Source organism: Solanum dulcamara, chromosome 11 (genome assembly GCF_947179165.1).
Source record: "Solanum dulcamara chromosome 11, daSolDulc1.2, whole genome shotgun sequence".
In the NCBI taxonomy this organism is placed as follows: Eukaryota; Viridiplantae; Streptophyta; class Magnoliopsida; order Solanales; family Solanaceae; genus Solanum; species Solanum dulcamara.
In genome coordinates this window covers 46,308,389-46,332,944 of record NC_077247.1, presented here as the reverse complement: position 1 = coordinate 46,332,944, position 24,556 = coordinate 46,308,389, and the positions used below count along the sequence as shown (strand labels likewise).

Genomic DNA, 24,556 nt, shown 5'->3' with positions numbered 1-24,556 from the left:
GATCTTAAATATTTGACATATATTATCCGTTAAAACTTAGAGTACATAAAATAATTTTTTTTAATTGATAAAATGAGATTACGAAGAATAAAATAATTTCCTACATTTTTATTACTTAAAGCGGTTTAAAAAGAAAGAAAACAAGAATAGTGTTCCTCAGAAGTAATACTTTTATAAGGAACAAGATTTGTTTTTTTTAAAAAAATATATTTATTCGGAAAAAGGTATTTTGACCCATTTTATAATAATAGGGGCATTTTTGATCCATTAAATAAGAATAAGGGCATTTTGGACCAAAGTCTTGACTATAAAGACATTTTTGAAACAATCTATAAATGAAAGATATTTTTATTCATTTTAAATAGCTTAAAAACATTTTAAACCTTTTTTCCTATATAAAATGATAGAGTAATATATAAAAATTATATTTTGTTTTACACGGTCAAACAAATACCCGCATGAGTTATGACTTATGAGGATTATTATATACTACTAGGAGTTGTTTGGTACGCAAACATATGTTTCTAATTATAATCCTAAACCTTGAGGAATAAGTATTGATTTTACTCTCTGTTTAATTGAAAATTATAAACTTACTTTAAGGTAACTTTATTTTGTATCATTAATCAAATACGATATAAATTAAATCTCAAAATTAATTTTGAGCTATCTTACTTCATCACGTATGTCAACACTAAATTTGTATTTTTAATTCAACAAAATATAATTGATCTCAAACTTAATTCTGAAATATTCCCCTATATAAATAACTCTTGCGTACCAAATATTTCGTTTGATATGCGGATAACTTTAATCAAACAAAACATAAATTTAATCCCAACTCTAATTCTGAATATCTCATCTTATCTTCGTATTCAAGTTGGTGCTGTATTTTCCCACTTCTAAATAATTTATACGTTGAACCAAACGATCCCTAGTATTGCTTTTAAAAAACTTCCAAACCGAAGGAATCCTTAGGAAGCTGAGGATTACAGGATGGCACGTATTATGTGTGGGACCCAGTCAACGGCTGTAACGCGGCCGGCAGTTTACAGTTAACCCACCTGGCTACAGGGCCCCACTCTATCATAATTTTAGATAATCATATTTAATATTTTAAAATCACTAAAAATAAAAATAAAAATTATTATTATTTTTTTTTTTTAAAAAAGAGAAGAACAGGAGACTTTGCTGGCCGGATGGTAGTTTTGTGTGTCAGGGGAAACAAACCCCTCACCCCCCCCCCCAAAAAAAAAAAGAAAAGAGAAAACATCTTGTAGAGAGAGAAACAAGAGAGAGGAAAATCTTTTTTTTCCCACCATTTTCCAATATTTTCCCTTTTGTTCCTCCTCAACCATCTTTCTGAAAAATACTTGAAAAAAGGCCCCTGTTTTTGAAATCATCCTGCAAACTGCAGTCAAGAAAAAATTAGAAAAAAATAGATTTTTTCTTGTGTGATTTCAAATTTCTTCTTCAATCTCTGTTATTTCTATATTTTTTTCAAAAAAGAAAGAAAGAAAGTAAAGATAAAACAATTTTTTTCCGCAAATTTTGTCCATCATCATCATTCATAGTCCCACCACCTGCATTTTCCTATTGCAGTTATTTGATTTTTTTCTTTTTTCAAGAAATGTGACAAATTGGCATTTCCACTTCTGCAATAAAAAGCAGAAAAAAGATTTCATTCTTGTCTCCTACTTTCTGGTAAGTTTTACCCTTTACATTTTACCATCTTTTGGGGTTTTTGGATTTTTAGTTTTCTTTTGATTGCTTGCAAATTCAGTTATTCTCTGATCATTTTTTTTCTTTTTCTTTCTCTGTCTGTCATGTTTTTGGCCAACCCCTTTTCAAGAAACATTTTTTTTTTACTAAATTCTTGTTTTTTCTGCTTATTCATTTTCCAGATAAAAATTGAATCTTGGAGATTCATCAACCGAATTTGTGCAAGTTTTTTGGTGAGGGAGATGTTTTTATAGCCTAAATTTTAGAAATATAGAAAAATGAGAGACCCCAATTTTGTCAATTGTATCAATAGGGTTAGTAGTTTTTCTTTTAACTTGTAATAATATAGGTTATGTACATTGTAAAAATTGAATGATAAGCAAACAGTGGTGTATTTGCTCTCCTTTTTGTTCAACTTGTTTGTGTTTACGAGTAATTTCAATTGCTTGGAGAGTAATTTTGTACAAGAAAGCTGGCGATTTTGTATAGAATCCTGGCTGTTGACAGATATTGTTACTGCCTAAACAACTGATTCATATGGTTCTGCAAGCCATGGGTGGTAGATGGAATACTTGTGGAATCAAGTTGTCGTATCTTGCTCTTTTGATTATCATTTTGGATATTCGCGGTTGTTGTTCTCTTAATTCGGAAGGTAATTCTTATACCTGGACAGTTCTGTCTTGGCTAGATTTAAGTGTTTGATATGTTTTCTTGTTTGCTGACTATTGTTGGTGTGAGGAACAGGATTGGCATTATTGAGATTCCGCATGAAAGTGGATTCTGATCCATATGGCATTCTTGAAAACTGGAATTCAGATCATTGTGACCCGTGCTTGTGGTCTGGTGTCCAGTGTATGGACGGGAAAGTGCAAATGCTGTAAGTCCCTTGTTTAATATACCCAAATTCCCTACTTTGAATCCTTTTCTTGTAAATTTACTGTTATCTAATATAGTAACTATGTGTTACTTTGGTATCGACACACAAGAGTGTTGAAATGATAAATGACACACAAGAGTGCAAACACTAAGTTGTGGGTATGTTTTACTGTTTGTGGTTCTTCGGATATTGTTAAATTATTCGTCTGTTCTTTATTTAGGGAACTTCACGGATATTCGTTGAAAGGAAAACTCACACCAGAACTTGGAAATCTCACTCACTTAAAATCACTGTAAGCTTCAGCTATACTTATAAGTTTCTCCTTTTGTTTTTTCTAGCTCATAATCTTGACCTGACCATCTGAAAAGAGATTGTTCCAATCTTTGATGTTTTTTTTTTTCTATTTAAGAAATGCTTTTGTGATTCTGGTTTTAGTCTAAGAACAATATTTAGCGTGCTATGTCATGGAACTAAATACTTCCCGATCTTGATAGACACTATCTTATCCCTATATAATTTGAATTGCACTAAATTTACAATGTCTGGTCAGCACATGTTTTCATTTTTCATTTCCATTTGTTACTTAGGAGATGTCTCAAGTTATAAAGTCATATACATTGGGATGGAGGGATATTTAGCGTATTTGGTCAGGCAAATTGTGCCAAAGAAAAACTATACCTTTTTTTCCCCAAAGAAAAACTGCATAAAGTGAATAGGGTAGATTTTCTGGTAATCGTACTTCCACCTTCTGTTCTGCATCTATTACTATGTATTAATAAATTTTCGTCCTTTCTGAATGCTTTTCTTCCACAGTGTGCTCTCTGAAAACCGTCTTTTTGGTGCTATTCCTAAAGAATTTGGACGACTCAGAAAGCTGGAAGTGCTTGATCTGAGGGATAACAATTTGAGTGGAAGAATTCCAGCAGTAATAGGAGATTTGCAATCACTTAGAAGCTTGTAAGTTGATCATTTGTTGTGTCTCCGTGCCGTATTATGTTTGTATGTATTTATCCTACATCATTTCTAACAAAATGTTCTTGAATTGTGATTGATACTTTTTTCCCAGGTTGATTTGTGATAATAATTTTGAAGGGAAGATTCCTTTGGAGATCGGGAAGCTTGTGCTCTCAGAATTGCAATTTGATGATTACCTCACCTCTGGTGTTGCTGCTGGAACTGGCTGTATAAATAGAAAGTTTGGGCATTGGTAAGACTCCTTTAGTTGTTTGGTCCTTTAATCTTCATGTTACAGTTGTGCTACAAAGTCGCATACTTTACGTTTCATGCTCCACTCTGAAAATTTGGTGCCTTTTTCTTGCAGCATCTGGCATGGCAGTTTGAGGCCATTTAAGACCATAGGCTCCTTTGTAAGACCAATTAAAGGGATGCTAACATGGTATTTCAGTTTTTTCACACTGTAAGTAACAGAATAGGTTTTTGTCACCTTATGCTTTCTAAATAGGTTTAATGGTTCAGAAGCAATTTTTTTGTTTCCTAAAAGGTTCCCGCGTTTTTTGGATGCTCAGGCAGAATTCTGCTTTGACAACCTACCAAGTGAGTGACAATATTTTATGATACGTCTTTTATTGGAATTTCAAAGAATTATACACAAAAACAAAGATTTTATTTTCTTTTGTTTTGCAGGTTCAACTAGGCCTCACATTATCCACGCTGTAGAGAATCTAGCAAACACTGAACGCCGTAAGTTAGTTGAACAATCCAGTAACTTTGCTGCTGCTCCTGCTAACGGAGGGAAACCATTGGGACCTGTTGATCCTGTGCCAAGCAGCAGAAGTAGTGGTTCATTTCGTGCAGTGCCAAATACTGAAGGAACTCCTCCTCCTCCTCTGACTATACCATCACCGACCACACCTCAACACTATCCGCCTCAAAATCCCGGGGGACACTCTAATGGTGCTGTTAAACAGCCAACTGCTAGTCAAGCCCCACCTGGTAAAAAGTCTGGAAGTACATGGAAGTATATAGGAATTGCCATTGGGGCTTTTCTGGTTGTTATTTTTGTGTGTCTGATATTCATCTGCAAGAGCAAAGCCGCGCAAACAATAGGCCCTTGGAAGACTGGATTGAGTGGACAGTTGCAGAAAGCATTTATTACAGGTACTTTTGATTTAATATTGTGTCAAAGCTGATGACACTGCTGGTGTTCTGTCCAGATCCCTATGTTCTAGTTCAACTGTTGCGTTCATTTTTCTCTGGAGGATATAATTCCAATCTTCAACGCCTACAATAGTTCTTATTTATTTCCTTGATAGATAGTTTACTTTAATACTTCAAGATGATGTTAAAAGCATGTATTATGTCGGTGTTAGTCAAACCCCCTGCGCTCTATCCCGTCCAAACCATGTGATACGCTCCCCCACCCCTCTCCCCCCTTTCCCTAATGTTGCTCATTTATTGTTTCTCATATCTTATGCATGAAATCAATTTTGCAGGGGTCCCAAAACTAAACAGGCCCGAGCTTGAAAATGCATGTGAGGATTTTAGCAACATCGTTTGCAATCAAGATACATTTACAGTCTACAAGGGAACTCTATCCAGTGGAGTAGAGATTTCTGTTGTATCAACTGCTATAAATTCTCTGAAAGATTGGTCCAAGCGTTCTGAATTGGCCTTCAGGAAGAAGGTTAGTTGTCATCTCCTTTACAAATAAAAAGCAGCATCATAATTTATTACCATCTCACTCTTTCTGTAGTGATATGATATCCTAGTTGTCTCACTTTTTTACAATTGCATTTACTTATAAGATTTCTACTTATTGTGCACTTGGGTAGATTGATTCACTCTCAAGGATAAACCACAAGAATTTTGTTAATCTAATTGGATACTGTGAGGAAGATGAACCTTTCACAAGGATGATGGTCTTTGAGTATGCAACAAATGGAACTCTTTTCGAGCATCTGCATGGTAAACTAGTTAGTAGTTCAAGTTTCAGTCTAATCATTTGTCACGGTTGTGTGATTTAGTTTTGATTATTGCAATCTACATATTTTTGGTTGTTTCAGATGAAGAACTTGAACCTCTTGACTGGCCTGCAAGGGTACGAGCTATAATGGGGACAGCATATTGTCTTGAGTACATGCACAATTTGAATCCTCCTCTGTCGCATCCTGATGTGAATTCACACTCCATATTTTTTACGGACGATTATGCTGCTAAGGTGTGCTTCATTGAATTTAGAAACCTTTTACTTTGTGTAATGTCTTGAATTAAAAGAATCCTTATTTATTTTCACAGATTACAGAGCTTGCTTTCTGGTCAGAAATAATGGTCAAGTCAAAATCCGCGAGTGGTGATCTAGAAAACTCTGAGCTGCCACCACTTGCTGATCCCGAAACAAATGTCTATAGTTTTGGGATTTTGTTGCTGGAAGTAATTTCTGGAAAGTCACCTTACTCGGAACGAGAGTCTCTTCTGAGCTGGGTAATTCTCAATCTAACTCTATTTTATACGAGCCCTAATTTTGTTCGGTCTTGATTTAGACTAGTGAAACTTTGTTTCTCTGCTTTGTTTAGGCGGAGCAATGCCTTAACGATAGGCAGAATCTGAGCAGTTTGGTTGATCCAACATTGAAGTCGTTCAAGAATAATGAGCTTATGGTTATGTGTGAGGTAATGAGAGAATGCCTTGGAGAAGATCAAAGGAAGAGACCAACAATAAAAGAAGTGATTAAAAAGCTAAGGGAAGCGATTGATATATCCCCTGATGCTGCAGTTCCAAGGCTGTCTCCGCTCTGGTGGGCTGAACTCGAGATCTTATCCTCTGAGGCAGCCTAAACTGACTTGTGTGTCTGCTTATGTAAGTCGAGCGTTGCTTTGCAATGCATCAATGACCTAAAATATACTTCACTAATGTCAACTGCAAGTCCTGTGTACCCATTTTTCTCCTCAATATATATATTAGTTCATTCTTTTAGTAATTCTTTGCCTTCTTCGCCTCCTTTTGTGGGATGTTTATATGGTGCATCCCCTTTTGTGATCAAAAAGTTGGTTTAGTACAAGAGGATTTGAACAGGGGTATTCAGTGTTGTCAAATGCCTCTCTCTCTCTCTCTCTCTCTCTCTCTCTCTGTCAGCAACTCTTTGAAGTTGTGGTAAGTTTCCAATTTTTCTTGATTTTGCAGGTTTATTTGGATCATGATTGGAGATTCTGTTAGCATTATTTTTTTGGCTTTAATTGCTATATTTTGTATAATGCGAGGGCTGCAATTTAGAGAGCTGCACGCTATTGATTTCTGAAGTCTGCATGTTTTTGAGATGTAACTAGCAATGTGTTTTATCTTCTTCATTATATGATCTGGTGTAATCTTTTTCAATTTAAGCTTGTGAAATATTGTCTGCATTTAGTTCATACATACAAATTCAGTTTTTACACCAAACAGATGAATATAAGACACGGACACATATTTATCACTTAAATAAGTTTGTCTTTTATTCCACTGATATTGAAAGAGAGGTTTTATTTTATAGTCATTATGTGATTTTATTAGTTTTTATGATTTTTTTAAACAGGAGATTTATTAAAAAGTAAAAATAACACGAGATCTGTTACACAGGTCTCCTGTGTGCGTGATTTTCTCCCTCATATATAGATGGTGAGATCATTGTCTCCTGATGTTGTCAGGCTATGTGTGAAGAAAAAAAAAATACTAGGAAAGATGGAAAAGGAGAAAGGTGCGCTTGTATTATGATCCAAAATAGTAAACAAAACTTAACAGAGAATCATGAATAATGATCGGAGAACATGAAAATACAGAAAACAATGGCTGAAGTTTGAACTCCTCCATTCAGATCTGAAACAGAATAAAATATACGTGGCAATGCAACAAAACATAGCACCAAGAACAGCAAAATCATAAAACAAAGTGAAACAATATTTCTGTCTAGTTATATTTGGGAGTGAAAGCTCAAACCTCACAAAACATGAAGTGCGTTTGGCTAGAAAAGAAGAAGATTTTGGTGGTTTGGTGGTTATTGGTTGGTTTTAATGGAGAAATGTGAAGGAGAGCGATCAAGTCCTCAAGAAGAGTTAAAATTGGTGTTATTTATAGTGAGGTTGAGGGAGAGAGTGGAGAAGAAGAATAAATATTATGGGTGTATCTTTTAGGAAGAATTAGAGAGGAGAGAAAAAGAGTTTGAAAATAGTTGTATAGGTGTAGGAAATTGTAGTGTATAGGTGTTGGACTTTTGTTGTAGTTGTTGATGGGTGTGTGTTTTTTAGGAAGAATAAGAGAGAAGAGAGAGAGAGTTTGAAAATGGTTATATAGATGTAGAAAATTGTAGTGTATAGATATTGGTGTCACGATCCGAATTCGGGTGTGATGACACTCATCTCAACCCACCGAGACAAGTCAGCCTAAAACTCAACAGAAAGTAAATGCTAAAGTAATTGAGATAAAGCAAGGTTTAACTTAGTCAGAAATAAATAAATAATCTTAAAATCTCCAAGACTGGTTGTCATGTGTATAAGCCATTAGTACATTACTGAAGTAAGAAAGAAAATATAGTCACAATGTCTTTGTCTCTAGAATAGGACTAAAACATATTAAAGGAGTAAGAGGTATCCACTAGATGGATGTAACAGTTACCTTAACATTCGAAATGATAGCCTCGGATGTGGTATAAAATACTAGGAGATCAAGCAGGTCTGGGTCACAACTTACACAAGTGTAGAAGCAAGGGGTGAGTACCAAACAATACGGTACTCAGCAAGTGGCTAACTAAAAGTAAGCAAAGCTTAATAGATATAAGTACTCCTGTCATCCCAATCGAACCTCCTTAACTACAACCTGCATAAAACCAGCCTAACTCCACACTCTACGCAATAATAATAGTACAGTCCACGAATACTCATCAGTAGTCTCATCAAGTGAATCATATCAAGTCAAGTTCAATATATACAGAGTAATAAGTGATAGACACGAATTCACAAATATCAACAAAATGCGATGCAATGCAATGAGATGATGTATGTCTGTCCTATCGGTACACATCCGCTTAATTACAGTCTGGAACCCATGGGGGACATTTCTGTCAACGAATCATATCAAGTCAAGTTCAAAATATACAGAGAAATAAGTGGTAAACACGAATTCACAAATATCAACAAAATGTGATGCAATGCAATGAGATGATGCATGTCTGTCCTATCGGTACACATCCACTGAATTATAGTTCGAAACCCATGTGGGACATTTCTGTCAATGTTACCTGCCATGGAGCGTGTGGTCTATCCCCTCAATATACATATCCTACCAAGGAGCGTGTGGCCCGACCACTTTATTTCATATCATTTTTCAGTTTCAGCACAATATGTCAGAACCAATGCAATTAATTCATGTTCATATGATTCACGATAATAACATGACAACAACAATACTTTTTAGATCACAACATATCAAATCCACGAATACATGTCATTAGATCACCATTTTATACCCCTCATCTCTATTTTTAAGGTCAATCATACAGTCAATAACCCTTTTCAATTATCATTACTCCCAAGTACACATAACACGAAAATACAAGCATCTACAAGCTTAAACTGAGGTTTAAAAATTTGCTTGTCTCAAATAATCAAGTAATTACTTCGAGACCTGAGCCTTCCCTTTCGCTGGGTTTCCAAATCAATGTAATCAAATAAAATGAATAATCATCATAAGATTTCAAAATTAACAACATTCATATCACTATATGTCTAGTATAGACCCAAAAACTCACCAAAATCTATAATTATTTCCCCAAATCTGAAGCCTAGGGTTAAGTCTCAATTTTCTCCAATATTATAAATTTAATGAAATTCATATAACACAATACACTTATTATTTAATTACCTATCTCAATATATTAAAATTTAATTTATAATGTAAAATAAAATAGTAATAGTTGAAATTGAAGCCACTGGTTACGAAACCAGTGGCAGCAACCACGCCAATTTACAATTCAATTCTTTGTTGCATTCATAATCCCATATGATGCTAATAGCATACTGATAATGTGACCACCAATTAAATTAGTTATCTAAAGTTACCCTCAACTAATTAACTGTATCGAATAGTCCAAATAAACTATTAAAAATTTACGAAAAGTGTCTTTTATAAAAGGAGGAGAACTCGTTCTCAAAAAGACCGCGCGGGTCATTACAGTTGGACTTTTGTGGTAGTTGTTGATGGGTGTATTTTTTTAGCAAGAATAAAAGAGGAGAGAGAGAGTTTGAAAATTATTGTATAGGTGTAGAAAATTGTAGTGTATAGGTGTTGGACTTTTGAACTATTTAACAAAATAAAAATTAGAAGTATTAATTTCTTTCATGTTTCGCAGGAAAAAAGGCCTGATATATTCTTTAACTTTATCATTTAGAGTTGTTGTATCTTTCATTATAAAAGTGGCTTATATATATTCTTGATATTTCCCAACTGGCTCACATATTCTTTAAAGGAAGTGAAAAAAAACTAATTTTACATTAATATTTTATCAAAAAATACTTCATATAGGAGTATATTTGATCCTTCTCATACATATTTTTTTTTAATTTATTTGATTCAACGGCTGATTTGAATTTATTATTTTGATGATAATTTTTTTTTCAATTTGTTGTAAAAATTTATTATAGATACCCCAATTTCTTTTTCTAAAATACAAAAAATAAAATTGAACTGTAGAAGCAAATAATAATTTTATATTACAATAGCCACAAAAAATATTAATAAATAATTTTTTTCTTAACTTGTTCTCTTTTTTCATCTACACTTCTTTGTTTTTATTTCTCATCTTTTTCCACTAAAGAATAAAAAAATAAAAATAAAAAACTCAACTAATTATAATAAAAAATTTTAAAAAATAATTTGCGTGAAAAATATCATTTACCATATACAGATTTTTTTAAAATTGATAAATTCAAAAAATAAATTTAAAATTATTTCTTACTTCCGTTAAAATATAAATGATATATGTGAGCTAGTAAAAATATTAACGGTAAAACTATTTTTATAACAAAAATTGATGAGTCTTATAAATACATTAAATGTGCGGATTTTTCATTTAGTTAATACGTGAACTTCTTACATTCATATATACATATTCCCTTGGTCTATGAACCATTTTGGATAAGTATGTATTCATTAATTTGAGCATTTAATATAGTGACTTTTCAAGTGATTTCTCAACCTATAAATAAGATTGTCATTCACTATTGTATTTGGAGACTTGAAGATATTTGAATAAGATAGTCTCTACATTCTACTCTCCATATCTCTTTTCTATATTTTTTTCCCTATATTACTATCATTTTACAAAAAGTTATCAGCACGAATTGTCTCTGATTTCAATTTTGTTCACTACGTCATTCAAATTGAGTTTTATACCAATGATTTGATGGTGATGATGAGAAGGAGTAAATAGTTGTTGATCAAGTTTATCCAACAAAACAAAGAACAAAGAAAACTAACAAATATGATGCTAACCCATACAATAAATCTGGACATGTGTTATATATGTCACTTTAAGATGCTAGAGCACAAAGGTATGTTATATTTACCTATTAAATTCTATTTTATTCAGTAAGTTAATTCAAGCTTGCAAATGAATCACCGATGAGGAAAAGATCACTGTCCAAGACTAGATACACCCATACTCATGTAGCAAATGGTGGAAGAAGTCAAACTTGTGAAATTCAATAATAGTTTTATTTCATGTCTTATTGAAACTTAATTCACTTATTTATGTAATGATAAATGGTAATATTATTTAAAGGCTTGAGGTTGAGTTCTATTCTGTTTTGGCCTACTATGTTATTGATTGAAGGGTAAGACGATTAATTCAAGTCACATCGCATCAAATGAGTAAGACATTAGGTTAAAGTCCGGATGCACAATAATACAAAATATTTGAGGGTAAAATGATAGATTCAAGTTCTATCGCACCAAGAAAGTAAGACATCAATTTGAATTTTGATGCACCATGATGATAAGATATTAGGTATGGGTCCAATAGAATTATGGCCTAACACGTCTTATATGGATAAGACATTGAGTTTGAGTTTCAATGCACCAAAGTGATGATAAAATGATGACTAAGGACAAAATAATATATTTTTTGATGAAAATTCTTGAAATTCGTGCCATTAAATTTGCTCTATTCCTTGAAGTGAATGTGGTATCAGTACATAATAAATTTGAAATCTGTCCTATTGATTTGCTCCATTCTATCGTATGAATATGATGACAGTGAATAATAAGTCTGAAAGAAACAAGTGATTGAATGTATAAATAAGGGTTTGGCCGGAGAAACAGAATTATAATAGTCATCATTGTAATAATTATAAAAGGAAAAGCACTATGGGTTATCCAAATAGTCCTTCAAAATGTAAAGGTAATTTTTATCATCATAATGGTATGAAAGGTCATTGGACCCGTAGTCGTTGTGCAACCTAATAATTTAATAAATTTATAAATCCTTCATCAAAAAAAAAGAAAGATAAAGTGATGGTACACTTGACCTTTTAAAAATGATGTTGAGGTGGCTCATGCAAAAATGATAAATTTTAAAGGAATGACAATGAGCTTATAATGCAAATTTATGAAGCATATACATATGATTAGTCCATTTCTGAAAAGAATGTGACTTGTGATAAGCATCATGAATGCTCGACCACTCTGAAAGTGAATGAGTCAAGATGTGATAAAAATATTATGGGTTGGATATATGCCACAACTCACCTCTACGGAAGGTTCGAGAGAAACAAATAAAAATATGCCATAAATCACCTCTACGGGAGGTTTGAGAGAAACATATAAAAATATGCCATAAATCACCTTTACGGGAGATTTGAGAGAAATAAATAAATTTTATTTTGACATAAATGGTAATTGATTGTGTACCTATGGTACGACAAAAGTAAAGCAAGAAACATGTCGTGTTTGTAATAATTTTGACCATGATAAATTTTTCTCCTTAAAGGAGATGTTCACCATAAGGATGGTGTCATGAGATAGTACACAAAATTAATTGTAAGCTTCAAAATCGTTATTGTACTCTCAGAGGAATAATATTGTGGTTGTAGTAAGTCTCAAAAGAAATTTTTTAAGTTTCGGAGAAATTTAAAATAAAAAATTATTATAATTGAGATAATAAATTATGGAAAAATTTAATATCTTTAGATTACTACAAGTGAAGCGGGTAATAAATATTTATTATAAAAGGTTACCCGCCTTTTTTCATATTTGTTGTATATAAATATGGGCATGATGATGGAATCAAATGCAAAAGTAAACTAGAAATTTATTGAAATAAAGATCTGTTGGCATGACCGGTGGGCTATTCCTGTTAAAATATGATGCAAAAGTAATTGAGAATTCACGTGATTATATGATAAAGAAATAAAAGATTCTTCAAGAATTCTCTTCTATTGCCTGTTCTCGATAAAATGATTATTGCATCATTGTACCAGCTAAGGTTGGATTGTATTTCCTGAGATTTGGTACTTATAAAAAATTGAATATGGGCCCGTTCACCTGCCATGTAGACCGTTAGAAAGCATCTATGGGCTGGTCAGATGTGCTTTGTTGTCAAATTACAAATTGATTTGTGTAAGGTTGTTTGCTCGAATTGTTAAGTTAAGAGCACAGTTTCAAATTATGAAATTATACTAATAATTTTGATTCTTTTAGCAGAAATTGTATGCCTCCAATTATAGCTAAACCATAGGTATGAAAACAAAACTCCGAAATAAGATTTGGTATGAGATGAGTTTATTTAACATGTAGCAAAATATGTACTCATCAAGTCAACAAGATTTTCCTGTCATAATTGGTTCAGGGTCAGGAACCAAATTATTTTCATGTTAACTTTAAATGTGCGACATCTGATATAATTGCTCTATCAAGCACAAAAATGAATCCCCAAATGAAGTTGGGGTGAATGTTAGATTTTTTAACATTAGGGGGGAGAGATGATGAGCAGCTGAAAATTATGAGTTGAATGAATTATCTAGATCCTCATTAAAAAAAGATAATTCATTTGTAAAATGTTGTAAATTAACTTGCCAGATGAATTTGCCGACCCTATGTTATACTTCAGTTGCATATGCTCCAATGAAAAGTCCTTGAAGGACAGAGTCTATGGTACGTCTAAAGCGTGATAGACCAATCGATTCCAAATGTAAAATTCCTTAAGAAAGAAGACGAGAAATAATCAAAATGGCGAAGCAAGTGCTTTAAAGGAGCCCAAGAACATAACACTTCACAAAATCTTGGCAAATGTTGAGGTACCTGAAATGATGAAATATGAAGAGATCTCGATAAGTTATGTATTGGAATCGAGTCAAATAACCGTTGACAATATCTTTTGTATGAAGTAGAGCTCAATGCTACAGATGGTGAAGAGGATTATGAATTTAGATGTGTCATATAGCGTGGACAGATAAATGATTGGCCATGTTAATGCACTATTCAAGAATATTATATTTCACATAGAAAAGTAATGTGTTTGGACTTATAGTCCATGGATCAAGATATAATATCAGTGGGCTACAAATAAATCATTGTGCAAAAGTATAGCCATAAGATATTAAAAAAATATACGATTTGCCTTGAGGCATAAAAGGGTTTACACAAAAGTCCTGACATTATTAAATGAAGATATACTCTCCTGTGGTGGATGCAATGAGGCTTATTTCAGTCTGTCAATAAATGAAATCTTTGAATATGTGTAATGAATGATTGTCATGTCTAGATAGACGATGAAAGGTTATATGAACATCCTTGAAGGATTTAAAAGAATTCTATTGAGTACCCCAATGATTGTGAGATTGCTTAACATAAAGAAAGATCAATTCCGATCTGATGAAAATAATTAAAAAATATCATGTATTAGTGTAGTTGATGCACATACATATTGTTGGTTCTGCAAATACTAGAAGATTATTGCATAACGAAAGTTATGTGAGAAGATTGTCATATTATCATTCAAGTTATGACAAGATCCTAATAAAGAAAATGACTCAACACATAGAAGATGTGTGATTCTCTTCGAGAAAAAGAGACGAGCTTCAACAAAATTGAAATATTTAATCTCCAAGTTAGAAATTATTGATTATGCAGATGTTGGATTGGCGTCAAGGACATATCTTGGGAGAATCACGAACATGGGTTTATTTTATTCCAATGAATTCAAGGTAGAAGTGATTGGTTAAGCAGATGTAGGATATTCATTCGATCTGCATGAAGCTCAGTCTTAAATGAGTTAATTGTTTGCATAGGGAGTCACAACAATATCTTGGCGTTCAACGAAGCAAACACTACTAGCCACTTCTTCAAATCATGAAGAAATAATAGTCATTCAAGAAGCAAATCAGGAGTGTCTTTAGTTGAAAAATGATATACCAACACCATGTACAAAGATAATGCTGCATGTATAGCTCAATTGAAGGGAGGATATATAGAAGAAGACAGTACAAAGCATATTTCGCCAAAGTTCTTCTTCACACATGATCTTCAACTAATTGGTGAGATAAAAGTTCAACAGATAATCTTGCAAACTTATTCACTAAGGCATAGCCGACATCAACTTTTGAGAAGTTGAGATATAAAATTGAAATGTATAATCTCCGAGATATCATGTAAAGCTTTCATCAGGGAGGGTGAAATACGCGTTGTACTCTTTTCTAAACCATGATTTTGTCCCAATTGAATTTTTCTGGTAAGGTTCTTAATGAAGCAACACTTAAATCGTATTATGAGATGTGTGTACTCTTTTTCTTTTACTAGGCTTATTTTCACTGAGTTTTTTCTAGTACGATTTTAACGAGGGACATTGTCTATGAATATCCAAAGGGGTGTGTTATAAATACATTGAAAGTGTGTATTGTTCATTTAGTTAATACATAAACTTCTTACATTCATGTATACATATTTCCTAGGTTCTATGAACCACTTTGGATAAGTATGTATTCATTAATTTGGCCCCAGTCTGATATTATGGTGTCGGTATAGACCGAAATTCCGTTATGGTCTAATTCTGATCGGTAATAAATACTGAAACTTTGTAATATTTGATTGCATTTAATGTAGTGACTTTTGAAGTAATTTCTCAATTTATAAATAGGGTTGTCATTCACTATTGTATTTGAAGACTTGAAGACATTTAAATAAGTTGATCTCTATATTACTCTCCATATCTCTTTTTTATATTATTTGTCCTATATTATTATTATTTTACAACAATGAATCTATTTTCCGTATTTTGAAATCACTCTCCATCGTTTGTTATAGAGATAGCGGCTATACAACTATTATTTTACAACAATGAATCTATTTTCTGTATTTTGAAATCACTTTCCATCGTTTGTTATAGAGATAGCCGCTATACAACTATTATTTTACAACAATGAATCTATTTTCCGTATTCTGAAATCACTCTTCATCGTTTGTTATAGAGATAGCCGCTCTAGAAACCGACACTACTTTGTAAGACGAGCAAAAGGATTCCAACATTTAGGGTTCCAAGGTGAACTGCTCCACGTGATTATCTGTCGATATTACAACTTTTTCACTTTGTCTCATGTCTCAATATTTATTACTTTAAAAATAAAATATTTTCAAAGAAGTACTATTCTGCAAGTTGCTTTAATTTGTTTGGTAGTGTAATTTCAGGGCATCATTCATTGTATTCGTCTTGTGCATGCCAGATTCTGATCAATGAATATATACAGCTGTTTCACTTCTAGTTCTAGCTACAACGATTATTATGCCCATTTGTTCTAATTTATTCATTCTGTGCTCAAAATTTACTAATTCGAATAAATTAAATGGTGCCTGAGAGCTTATTAAAAAAGAGAATTTAGTATGAGATTTTTAATTAAAAGCAAAAGAAATTCGTACCACTCATCGTGGTGGTAAAAAAATGTACTTAATGTCAATTAAATTAACAGAATTCTATTGCAATTGTTGTTTGTAAAAAAGTTACTAAAGGATTAATATTCCACACAATAATGCTTGTGTTAGGGATAAAGTTTGAGAGTGTGTTGAAGTGCAACCTGCTTCAGTTTCTCAAACATATAGATGGGAACTAAAAGTTTAATTTATCTTATGCCTATGTGGACAAACAAAAACATCTCAAACATTTTTTTTGGTCCTTTTTCGGGTAAATAGAAATATATATTTAGTGGATTGGGATGAAATTGTTTTAAAATTAATTATTTTAAAATCATTGTTTTGTTTTCAATGTGGATAAAAATGGTATTATAATTTTGAAAATAGCTAATTTCAGATTAAGTTAGTTCTTGATTTTATTTCAATTAAATATGCGACAAATTCATTCTAAAATTAATTTCAAAATTAATTATAATATTTTTATTCCTTGTAATAAAATAAACCTAGTTTCTTATATAATTTTTGGTCAAATATATTAATAATTTTTTAACTGGTTTTTAATATCAATTCAGCATTCCATCTCAATCTTATTCCATTTTAATGTTTCAATTCTATTTTTTATATACTATTTAAATATTTACGTAAAATATGTATAACACACAAAAAAGGTACGAAACATCCAATTAAATAGCGTCATTATCTTGTTTATTTTCATATCGTACGGGTCATCTAGGTTTAACGCAAGTATCAATTTTTAATCCAACTTCAATATGAAAAAAAAGAAACTCAACTTCCATACAACAAAAAAAAATATTCTGATTCATTGCTAATAACATTATTAGAAAATGCTAAATTCGATGAATTCCGTCGGTTTGTTAATGACTTTTAAAGGAACCGACGGATTCTAAGGAATCAGCTTATTTTCGTCGGTTATTATCCACGTAAAAATTATAAAAAGGAATTATTATTTTTTCAAAAAATTCAATAGATAATAATTTTTTAAAGTATAAAACTAAAATTGAAAAATATAAATAAAAATAATAAAAACATACAAAATTATACTGTGTTAAAATTGTACAATAAAAACTGAAGTTGAAGAATTTAAAAATGAAACAAAGTTGAGATAGAGTGTAAAAGAAAAAGAATTAAGTTAACGAGATTGTCTATGCATTTGACTTATATTTTTCAACATATGTACATCATCAAAAATTTCAGACATAGCTTCGCGATAATTTTAGATGACTTTTGAAAGAAAAAATAAAAATAAGTAAATTTTAATAATTAATTCAAAATTATTATAAATTGAATGACTAATAAAATATTCAACTCGATTAGTAAGTTGATTAATATATAGAAATTAAAGGTGGATGAGGAAGAAAAGAGAGTTATTTTTCTGGGTAATTATTCACATTTTAAATTATTTAAAAGGCATACAATTAAAAAAAAATGAATTACGGCATATATTACTATTTGCAATTAATGATAGGCATGCAGTTCAAAGTTTATCTCATGCAGGACGTGGACAAACAGAAATATCTCAAATACGTATTCTTTTTTGTCCTTTTTTCATATATGTAAAGTGGGGCTATGTATATATATAAATCCAATTAGGAAACAGAAACAGAATATGGCGAGTAGTTCAATCGGCAACATTAGTACTGGTATTGGTCGTCCAACGGAGGAAGAATGCGTATACGAGAGATGGATGATTTTGCAACGTAAAGAAGTAACTGATCTTGAAGAAGCTGCAGCTGAGGCCAAAAAGGGCCTAAAAACTGAAGATGAACTCACCCAACTAATTGATAAAACGGTACAAAATTTCCAAGACTACGTTAACAAGCGTAGTCAACTCGACGTATTAGCACTCTTTGTGCCAACTTCATGCACCCCGTTGGAGACGTCGGTCCTATGGATCGCTGGCTGCAGACCCTCTTCTTTTATCCGTTTCGAGTACGCACTCTGTGGCATGGACACCGACTCTCATCTCAACGAGTTTCTTCAAGGGAAAAGGGGCGTGTGTAACCTTACAGCTAAACAAATGAACATGATAGACACGTTGCAAGCCAAGACGATTAAACAAGAGAGGATACTTTCTTCAAGATTGGCTAGCTTGCAAGAGGACATTGTGGACCAGAGGTTCGCAAGCAAAATAAAGAATAAGTGTGAGAATGCAGATGAAGATTTAGATGAACATAGCCGATGCATGGCGGGTGTAATGGAAGAAGCTGATGAGCTGAGGATGAAGACGTTGAAGGAAATTGTACTCATCATACTTGAACCGCTTCAGGCCGTCGAATACTTAACCGCTGCCAAAAAGATGAGGCTTTGTTTACAAAAATGGGGCGAGAAGAGGGATCATCAACATACCAACAAATAAGAGCTAGTACTTGAGTTTTCTGTCAATTACCTATGTGTGATCATTAGAGTAGTTTGAGTTTTTCTACAAAATAATTACACATGTGATAGATAATTAGATCGGGTAGTTGAGTTTACATACGTGTGGGCATTATGTAATGTTATTGCGGTTTCAAGTATTGGCCATTTTCTGTTTCCTAATTGGATTTATTCATATGCACATGTACAACAATATAATATACGAAGCTTTCAACCTAATGGAGTTAAAAATTGATTGAAGAATGACATGGATGCATGGAACTCCCACTTTTTCTAGAGCTATATTTTTTGTTCTTGGCAAATGTATTTTCCTCTTTACTGTCTTGGATCCATTAGAATACCTAAATACTAATTTTAATCAACAGCTTAAAAACTATGGTATATTTTTGTATAAGGATGAATTGTTTATCTTTCATGTAACTCAAAGGTGGATTAGACAAATATCCAATCCACCGAATGTGTAATTTTGTTATAATCAATACATAGATTTAGGTAGTGCCTAATCCCCATCATTATGGTGGTTTAAAAAAAGAGATAATTGTTACCAAAATCTGGCCATTTATATCCAGAAGAATGAAGCAAAATATAGTGGGCAACTTGTCCATTTTAAGTGGGCCCACACAAAAAGGAAAAATAATTGCAAGTAGACATCCAACTTTGTTCCACTAATACTACCTCTTGGATGTCCACGTGAAATGTGCCTCATTAAAAATTTACAAGAAATAATATACATAGTTATTCTGAGCATTCATAGATGTTGTGCCCTCATTAAAACCTTACTAGAAAAAACCCAGTGGAAAAAAGCCTAATGAAGGAAAAAGAGTACACACATCTGGTAATACGTCTTGAGTGTTGCCTCATTAAAAATCTTACCAGGAAAACACAGCGGGACAAAACCTTGGCTAATAGAAAAAGAGTATAACGCGTATTTTACTTCCGCTGATGAAAACATCACTTAATATCTCGAAGACGACGCATTCTAATTTTATATCTCATTTTCTCAAAGGTTGAAGTCGGCAATGCCTTGGTAAACATATCTGCTAAATTGTCACTTGAACGAACTTGTTGGACATCTATTTCACCCTTCTTTTGAAGATCATGAGTAAAAAAAAAAATTGGTGAAATATGTTTTGTTCCGTCTCCTTTGATGTATCCTCCCTTCAGTTGAGCTATACATGCAGCATTGTCTTCATACAATATTGTTGGAACGTCTCTTTTCAAAGAAATGTCACATGTTTCTTGAATGTGTTGGGTTATTGATCTTAACCAAAGACATTCTCGACTCGCTTCATAGATGATTATTATCTCTGCATGATATGAAGAAGTAACAATCATAATTTTCTTTGTTGAACGTCATGATATAGCTGTACTACCACATGTAAATAAATAGCCTGTCTGCGATGGATCTTTATGGAGGTTCACATATTTACCAAATTATATTAGACAACTTAAGTAATAAATAGATAAAGTATGGGGAAAATTGAAACTTGGAATATGACACGGCGGAAAAATTGAAACTTGGAATATAAGTAAGCTGCCAAAAGTTAATCTAAAGGGCAAATTGGTCAACATACAATTAAGTTACATCATATATGGGAGCACAATATTTTTCAACAGGCCCACATGGCCATCGATGAAGAAGCCAAAAAAATACTCATTTGAAGCTGCAATATAAAAGTGATGAGCAAGAATTTAATTGGCCCAAAATTAAGTAAAACTAAGCTCCTCTCATTCCCACTTCTAATGTAGAGTAATAACTTTGAATTGGGACCAATATGGGTTGTGGTGTATACAAGTCAAGGATATAATCCTATGCTTACGAAAAAATTGTATACATTTATCAACCTAATAATCGCGTGGAATGTTTGTGTGATCACATAATTTATTATAATTTTAATTGTTAAAGTTATTTATTTTGATCATCTAACTTTACCGAAAAATATATAGGAAGCTAAATATATAACCCAAAGGAACCATTTGATAATTAGATAAGAAATAAGTTATTCATGTATTAATTTTCATATAATTTACATGACGTTTGACAGGTAGATAGAAAATAAATTATTTATGTATAAAATTAATATGATGTTTGGTTAACAATTAAGAAACCCGTGAAAAAATATGTACAAGTTATGAGAGAATCTATGTAGTATTATTTTATGTAGGATAGAAGGTGGAATAACTAATACATATATAATTAATCTCTGCATAACTAATACATAAAATCACTCGTAATTAATCCCTACATTCGTAATACTTGCATAACTCTAACCATCTACCAAACACAGAGGGCTCTTACTCATTGATTGTGGGTTCGACTGAATCCAATAGTTTTGGTCCAAACTCTGTAATAATTATATTTTAAAAAATATTATCGAATATGCACAAATTATAAATTTAGAAGCGAGCAATTTTAAGGAACTAAAATTTAAAATTCATAAACTCTAAATTCTGATTCTATTTCATCATCGAACAACACTTATTTACATGTAAAAAGACAAAAAAATGTTTGAGATCGACTTTATTGTTTCAACTTTGTCAAATTAAAGGGCTGATCCAGATGATGATGCAAAGTAGTGTTTCAACTTTGATTGAGGTATTTTCGGGTCTTTATTTACTTGAAGATCTTGTATTATATGTTTGAAAAAAGGGAGAAGTTTAAAATGCCCCTTAATTATTCGAATTGGTATATAAAATTATCCTTCATCTACCTTTCAGTTCCTAAATATCTGTGACATCAACTTTTTGGCTCAAAAATACCCTCAATATTAATTATTTGACTCATATTTGCTCTTATTTATAACAACTCCACTACCTAAAATTATTAAATATTTATTTATTATGTTGCCTAATCTGATTGATCCAAATTTAAACTATTCTCAAATAATTAACAACAATCACATATAATTCATATTTTGACTTAATACGCTTAAAAATAATATTTAAAAATATATTAATTTCATGATATCTTTCTATTGGCCTATTTTAGATTAATACCCAATTTGTTATAACTCAATTCATAACTGGAGATCCATCTAAAATCTGCACATGAATATCCATTTTAAAAATATTATTATATTTTATTAACCTAAATTTTTTTATTAATTATCCAATTGTCTTGTTCCTTCCTTCTTTTAATTCTTTTTCAATCTCTTATTCTTAGTTAGGATATCAGAGACTCAAACTTGAAATGAATCTAGATATTCATATTCTTTTAATTTATATTATTATCATAGTGGGATAAAGGTATGTAGGAGAGAGAGGAAGTGAAGAAGTGGCAATGTGATATTATTATTTAACGGATAAGGGCCTAAAATACCGTTAAACTATAGGATTTGATATAATATTGTCCTCCTATCCACCTAATGAGTGTGGGCCATTTAAAATAAGGTTATTTTTAAGCCAAAAGGTTGACATTAAGGATATTTGGGAGGCAAAAGATGGACGAAAGGTAATTTTATACCAATTCAAATAGCCGAAGGACATTTTCTCCATTGTAATAATGTTAGAGATAGTGGTCTTGCTGTGGAAATACTAAACACAAACTAAGATCGTTGAAGTTCGGGCAAGGAATAAGTTTGGTTGATGTGAGTACTCTTGGAAATAGAGACTCTTATTCGTTGAAAGCATTGGAACCACTATATACCCAGAGACTTCATATCGATTGTATGTGGCCTAGTGTAGTAGTGGAAGAGATTGAAAATCTTAAAGGTGTTTGATTAATGGAGGTGAGGCATCAATATTCAATTCATGCTGATGGATTCGGCCCAGAGCCATCAATAAGGGCTAGGCCCGTTGGGCTAGCACGATTCAATTCATAATTTGATAGGGTTGAACTATGATTTTTAGTGCCCATTTAAGAATAGGATTTTTAAATTCGGTCCGGGTGAGTCTGCCAGTTTGTAGGACTTGAACAATGTGGGTTGGATTGGGTCGGTCCGTGGTTCAAATAAAATAGAATACTAAAAATAACAAGAGGAGTCCAAACTTAAAATCTTAAACCGAATATTACAAATTTCAAAAACCCAAATATAAATATATTTTCTTGTACGGTTATATCCAAAATATTTACACAAAATGACAATGATTTCAGAATGAAGTTATACAACTAAATTTTTACTTGAAACCAAACTTAATTTGTTAACAAATAGTAAACACCATATAATATTGTCTTGTCGGTATAAACTTGGATTTTATCCCCAAGTTTTTAAAATGTTAAACAACTCCATGACCCCAAAATTCTTTTTATCCCCAAGTTTTCAAAATATTAAAGAGGTCCATGACCCCCACAATCCTACCCCACTTTTTCCTTTTCTTATACCCTAACCCTAAAAAATAAATGAAAAAAACATTAAGTGGTTATTGACTACATAAAAAATTTCAAGTGGCTACTTATCCAAATATTCTTCAGTAAGAAGCACTCTCCAGTTCCCTTTTTCTGAGGCCAAACTCTGTTATATTTCCGATCTTTCGCTATTATATTTGAGCCATAAGTGTCAGGCCCCGGGAGGGTACCCTAGGCGTGGCCGACATTCAGAGACTATTACTAGTTTCGAAGCGAACCACTTGGCCAATTTACACAATCATTCAGTCAACTTTCTATCAGCGGAAGACTTAACCCATCAAGATGATCAAATAGATACTTATAGAATAAGGCCAAAGGCCAACAATCTGTCTAATTCAATCAACAAGACTAGTACGAATGAAACTAGCCAAAAGACAATCTCGAATCAACAAGTCAACAATCTAGTCTATGAATCCTCTATCAATTGTCTGAGTGGTGCCAATGACAGGTTCATGGCTACATCAAATAAAATAAAATAAAAGTCTAAAATCTAAAGATAGATGATAAAAGAATGGCATCCTCCAAAAGTAGAGAGGACTTACCAATCAGTTGGAATATGAATGGATCACCTGTTGATGATCTCTAAAACCTATCTCTGCATCATAAAATGATGCAGGTCCAAATGGACGTCAGTACGTGGAATGTACGAGTATGTAATATGGCAGAATGAAACATGCATAAGTTAGAATAGTATCAACTCAGATAACTCAAATAAAGAAGTAAGAAGCTCGATGAAGATGTCATAAGTCTAAAGCAAGAGTAAGATTTAAACAAAGACTAATCATAAACAATCCAATCAAATCAAATCAAAGTACTATCAAGACCTATATGGGAGTTTTTCTTATCCGACAACAATCACTTATGAGCCAATGATCGTACAACAAGCTCGTTATTGTTTTCACAACAGTTCAATATCTTGCCAAGGTAAAGGACAAATCTACCAATCTAGATCCAACAATCAATCAAGTCCTATTTTTCAGGACAATAAAATACGAAAATATCCGACTTTAACGGTTCAATCCTCTCCTACATTTGGCGACGTAGTTATTGAGTTTGAGTTATTACTTATTATTACCCAATTCAGTGCTCTATACTCTTCTCATGACTCAATGCTCATAATATAATCAATCTCAATCTACCAATGAACAAGCCTCATATGGACTTTTATCAATTCATCGGTTCTATCAAATAAGTCCTTCCGGACAATCAATGTTCCAATCAAATCAATCAACAAGTCTCATATGGACTTTTATCAGTTCATCGTATCTATCCAATCCATCCTTTCGGACAATCAATCTTCCAATCATCTCCAAGTTATTCATTTATGAGTAGTT

At 32.4% G+C, this 24,556-nt stretch overlaps 2 protein-coding genes across 3 annotated transcripts; both read left to right on the top strand.

Moving 5' to 3' along the window:
* Window positions 1-1,257: 1,257 nt before the first annotated feature.
* Window positions 1,258-6,957, top strand: LOC129874656 (protein MALE DISCOVERER 2-like). 2 transcript variants are annotated; one of them, XM_055949975.1, is made up of 15 exons: window positions 1,258-1,704; window positions 1,905-2,374; window positions 2,467-2,599; window positions 2,820-2,891; window positions 3,413-3,556; window positions 3,666-3,806; window positions 3,921-4,016; window positions 4,101-4,153; window positions 4,244-4,717; window positions 5,053-5,243; window positions 5,392-5,524; window positions 5,623-5,777; window positions 5,855-6,040; window positions 6,133-6,415; window positions 6,740-6,957. In XM_055949975.1, the coding sequence occupies exons 2-14, from the start codon at window positions 2,260-2,262 to the stop codon at window positions 6,391-6,393; spliced, it is 2,154 nt and encodes a 717-aa protein (XP_055805950.1). In that variant the 5' UTR covers window positions 1,258-1,704; window positions 1,905-2,259; the 3' UTR covers window positions 6,394-6,415; window positions 6,740-6,957. The 2 variants fall into 2 exon arrangements, with proteins under 2 accessions (XP_055805950.1, XP_055805949.1); XM_055949974.1 differs by lacking the exon at window positions 6,740-6,957 and having other exon boundaries at window positions 6,133-6,530.
* An 11,169-nt stretch (window positions 6,958-18,126) lies between these two features.
* On the top strand, window positions 18,127-19,069 carry LOC129874695 (protein DOG1-like 3). The gene has a single exon (XM_055950018.1). The coding sequence runs from the start codon at window positions 18,189-18,191 to the stop codon at window positions 18,858-18,860; it is 672 nt and encodes a 223-aa protein (XP_055805993.1). The 5' UTR covers window positions 18,127-18,188; the 3' UTR covers window positions 18,861-19,069.
* The last annotated feature ends 5,487 nt before the right edge of the window (window positions 19,070-24,556 follow it).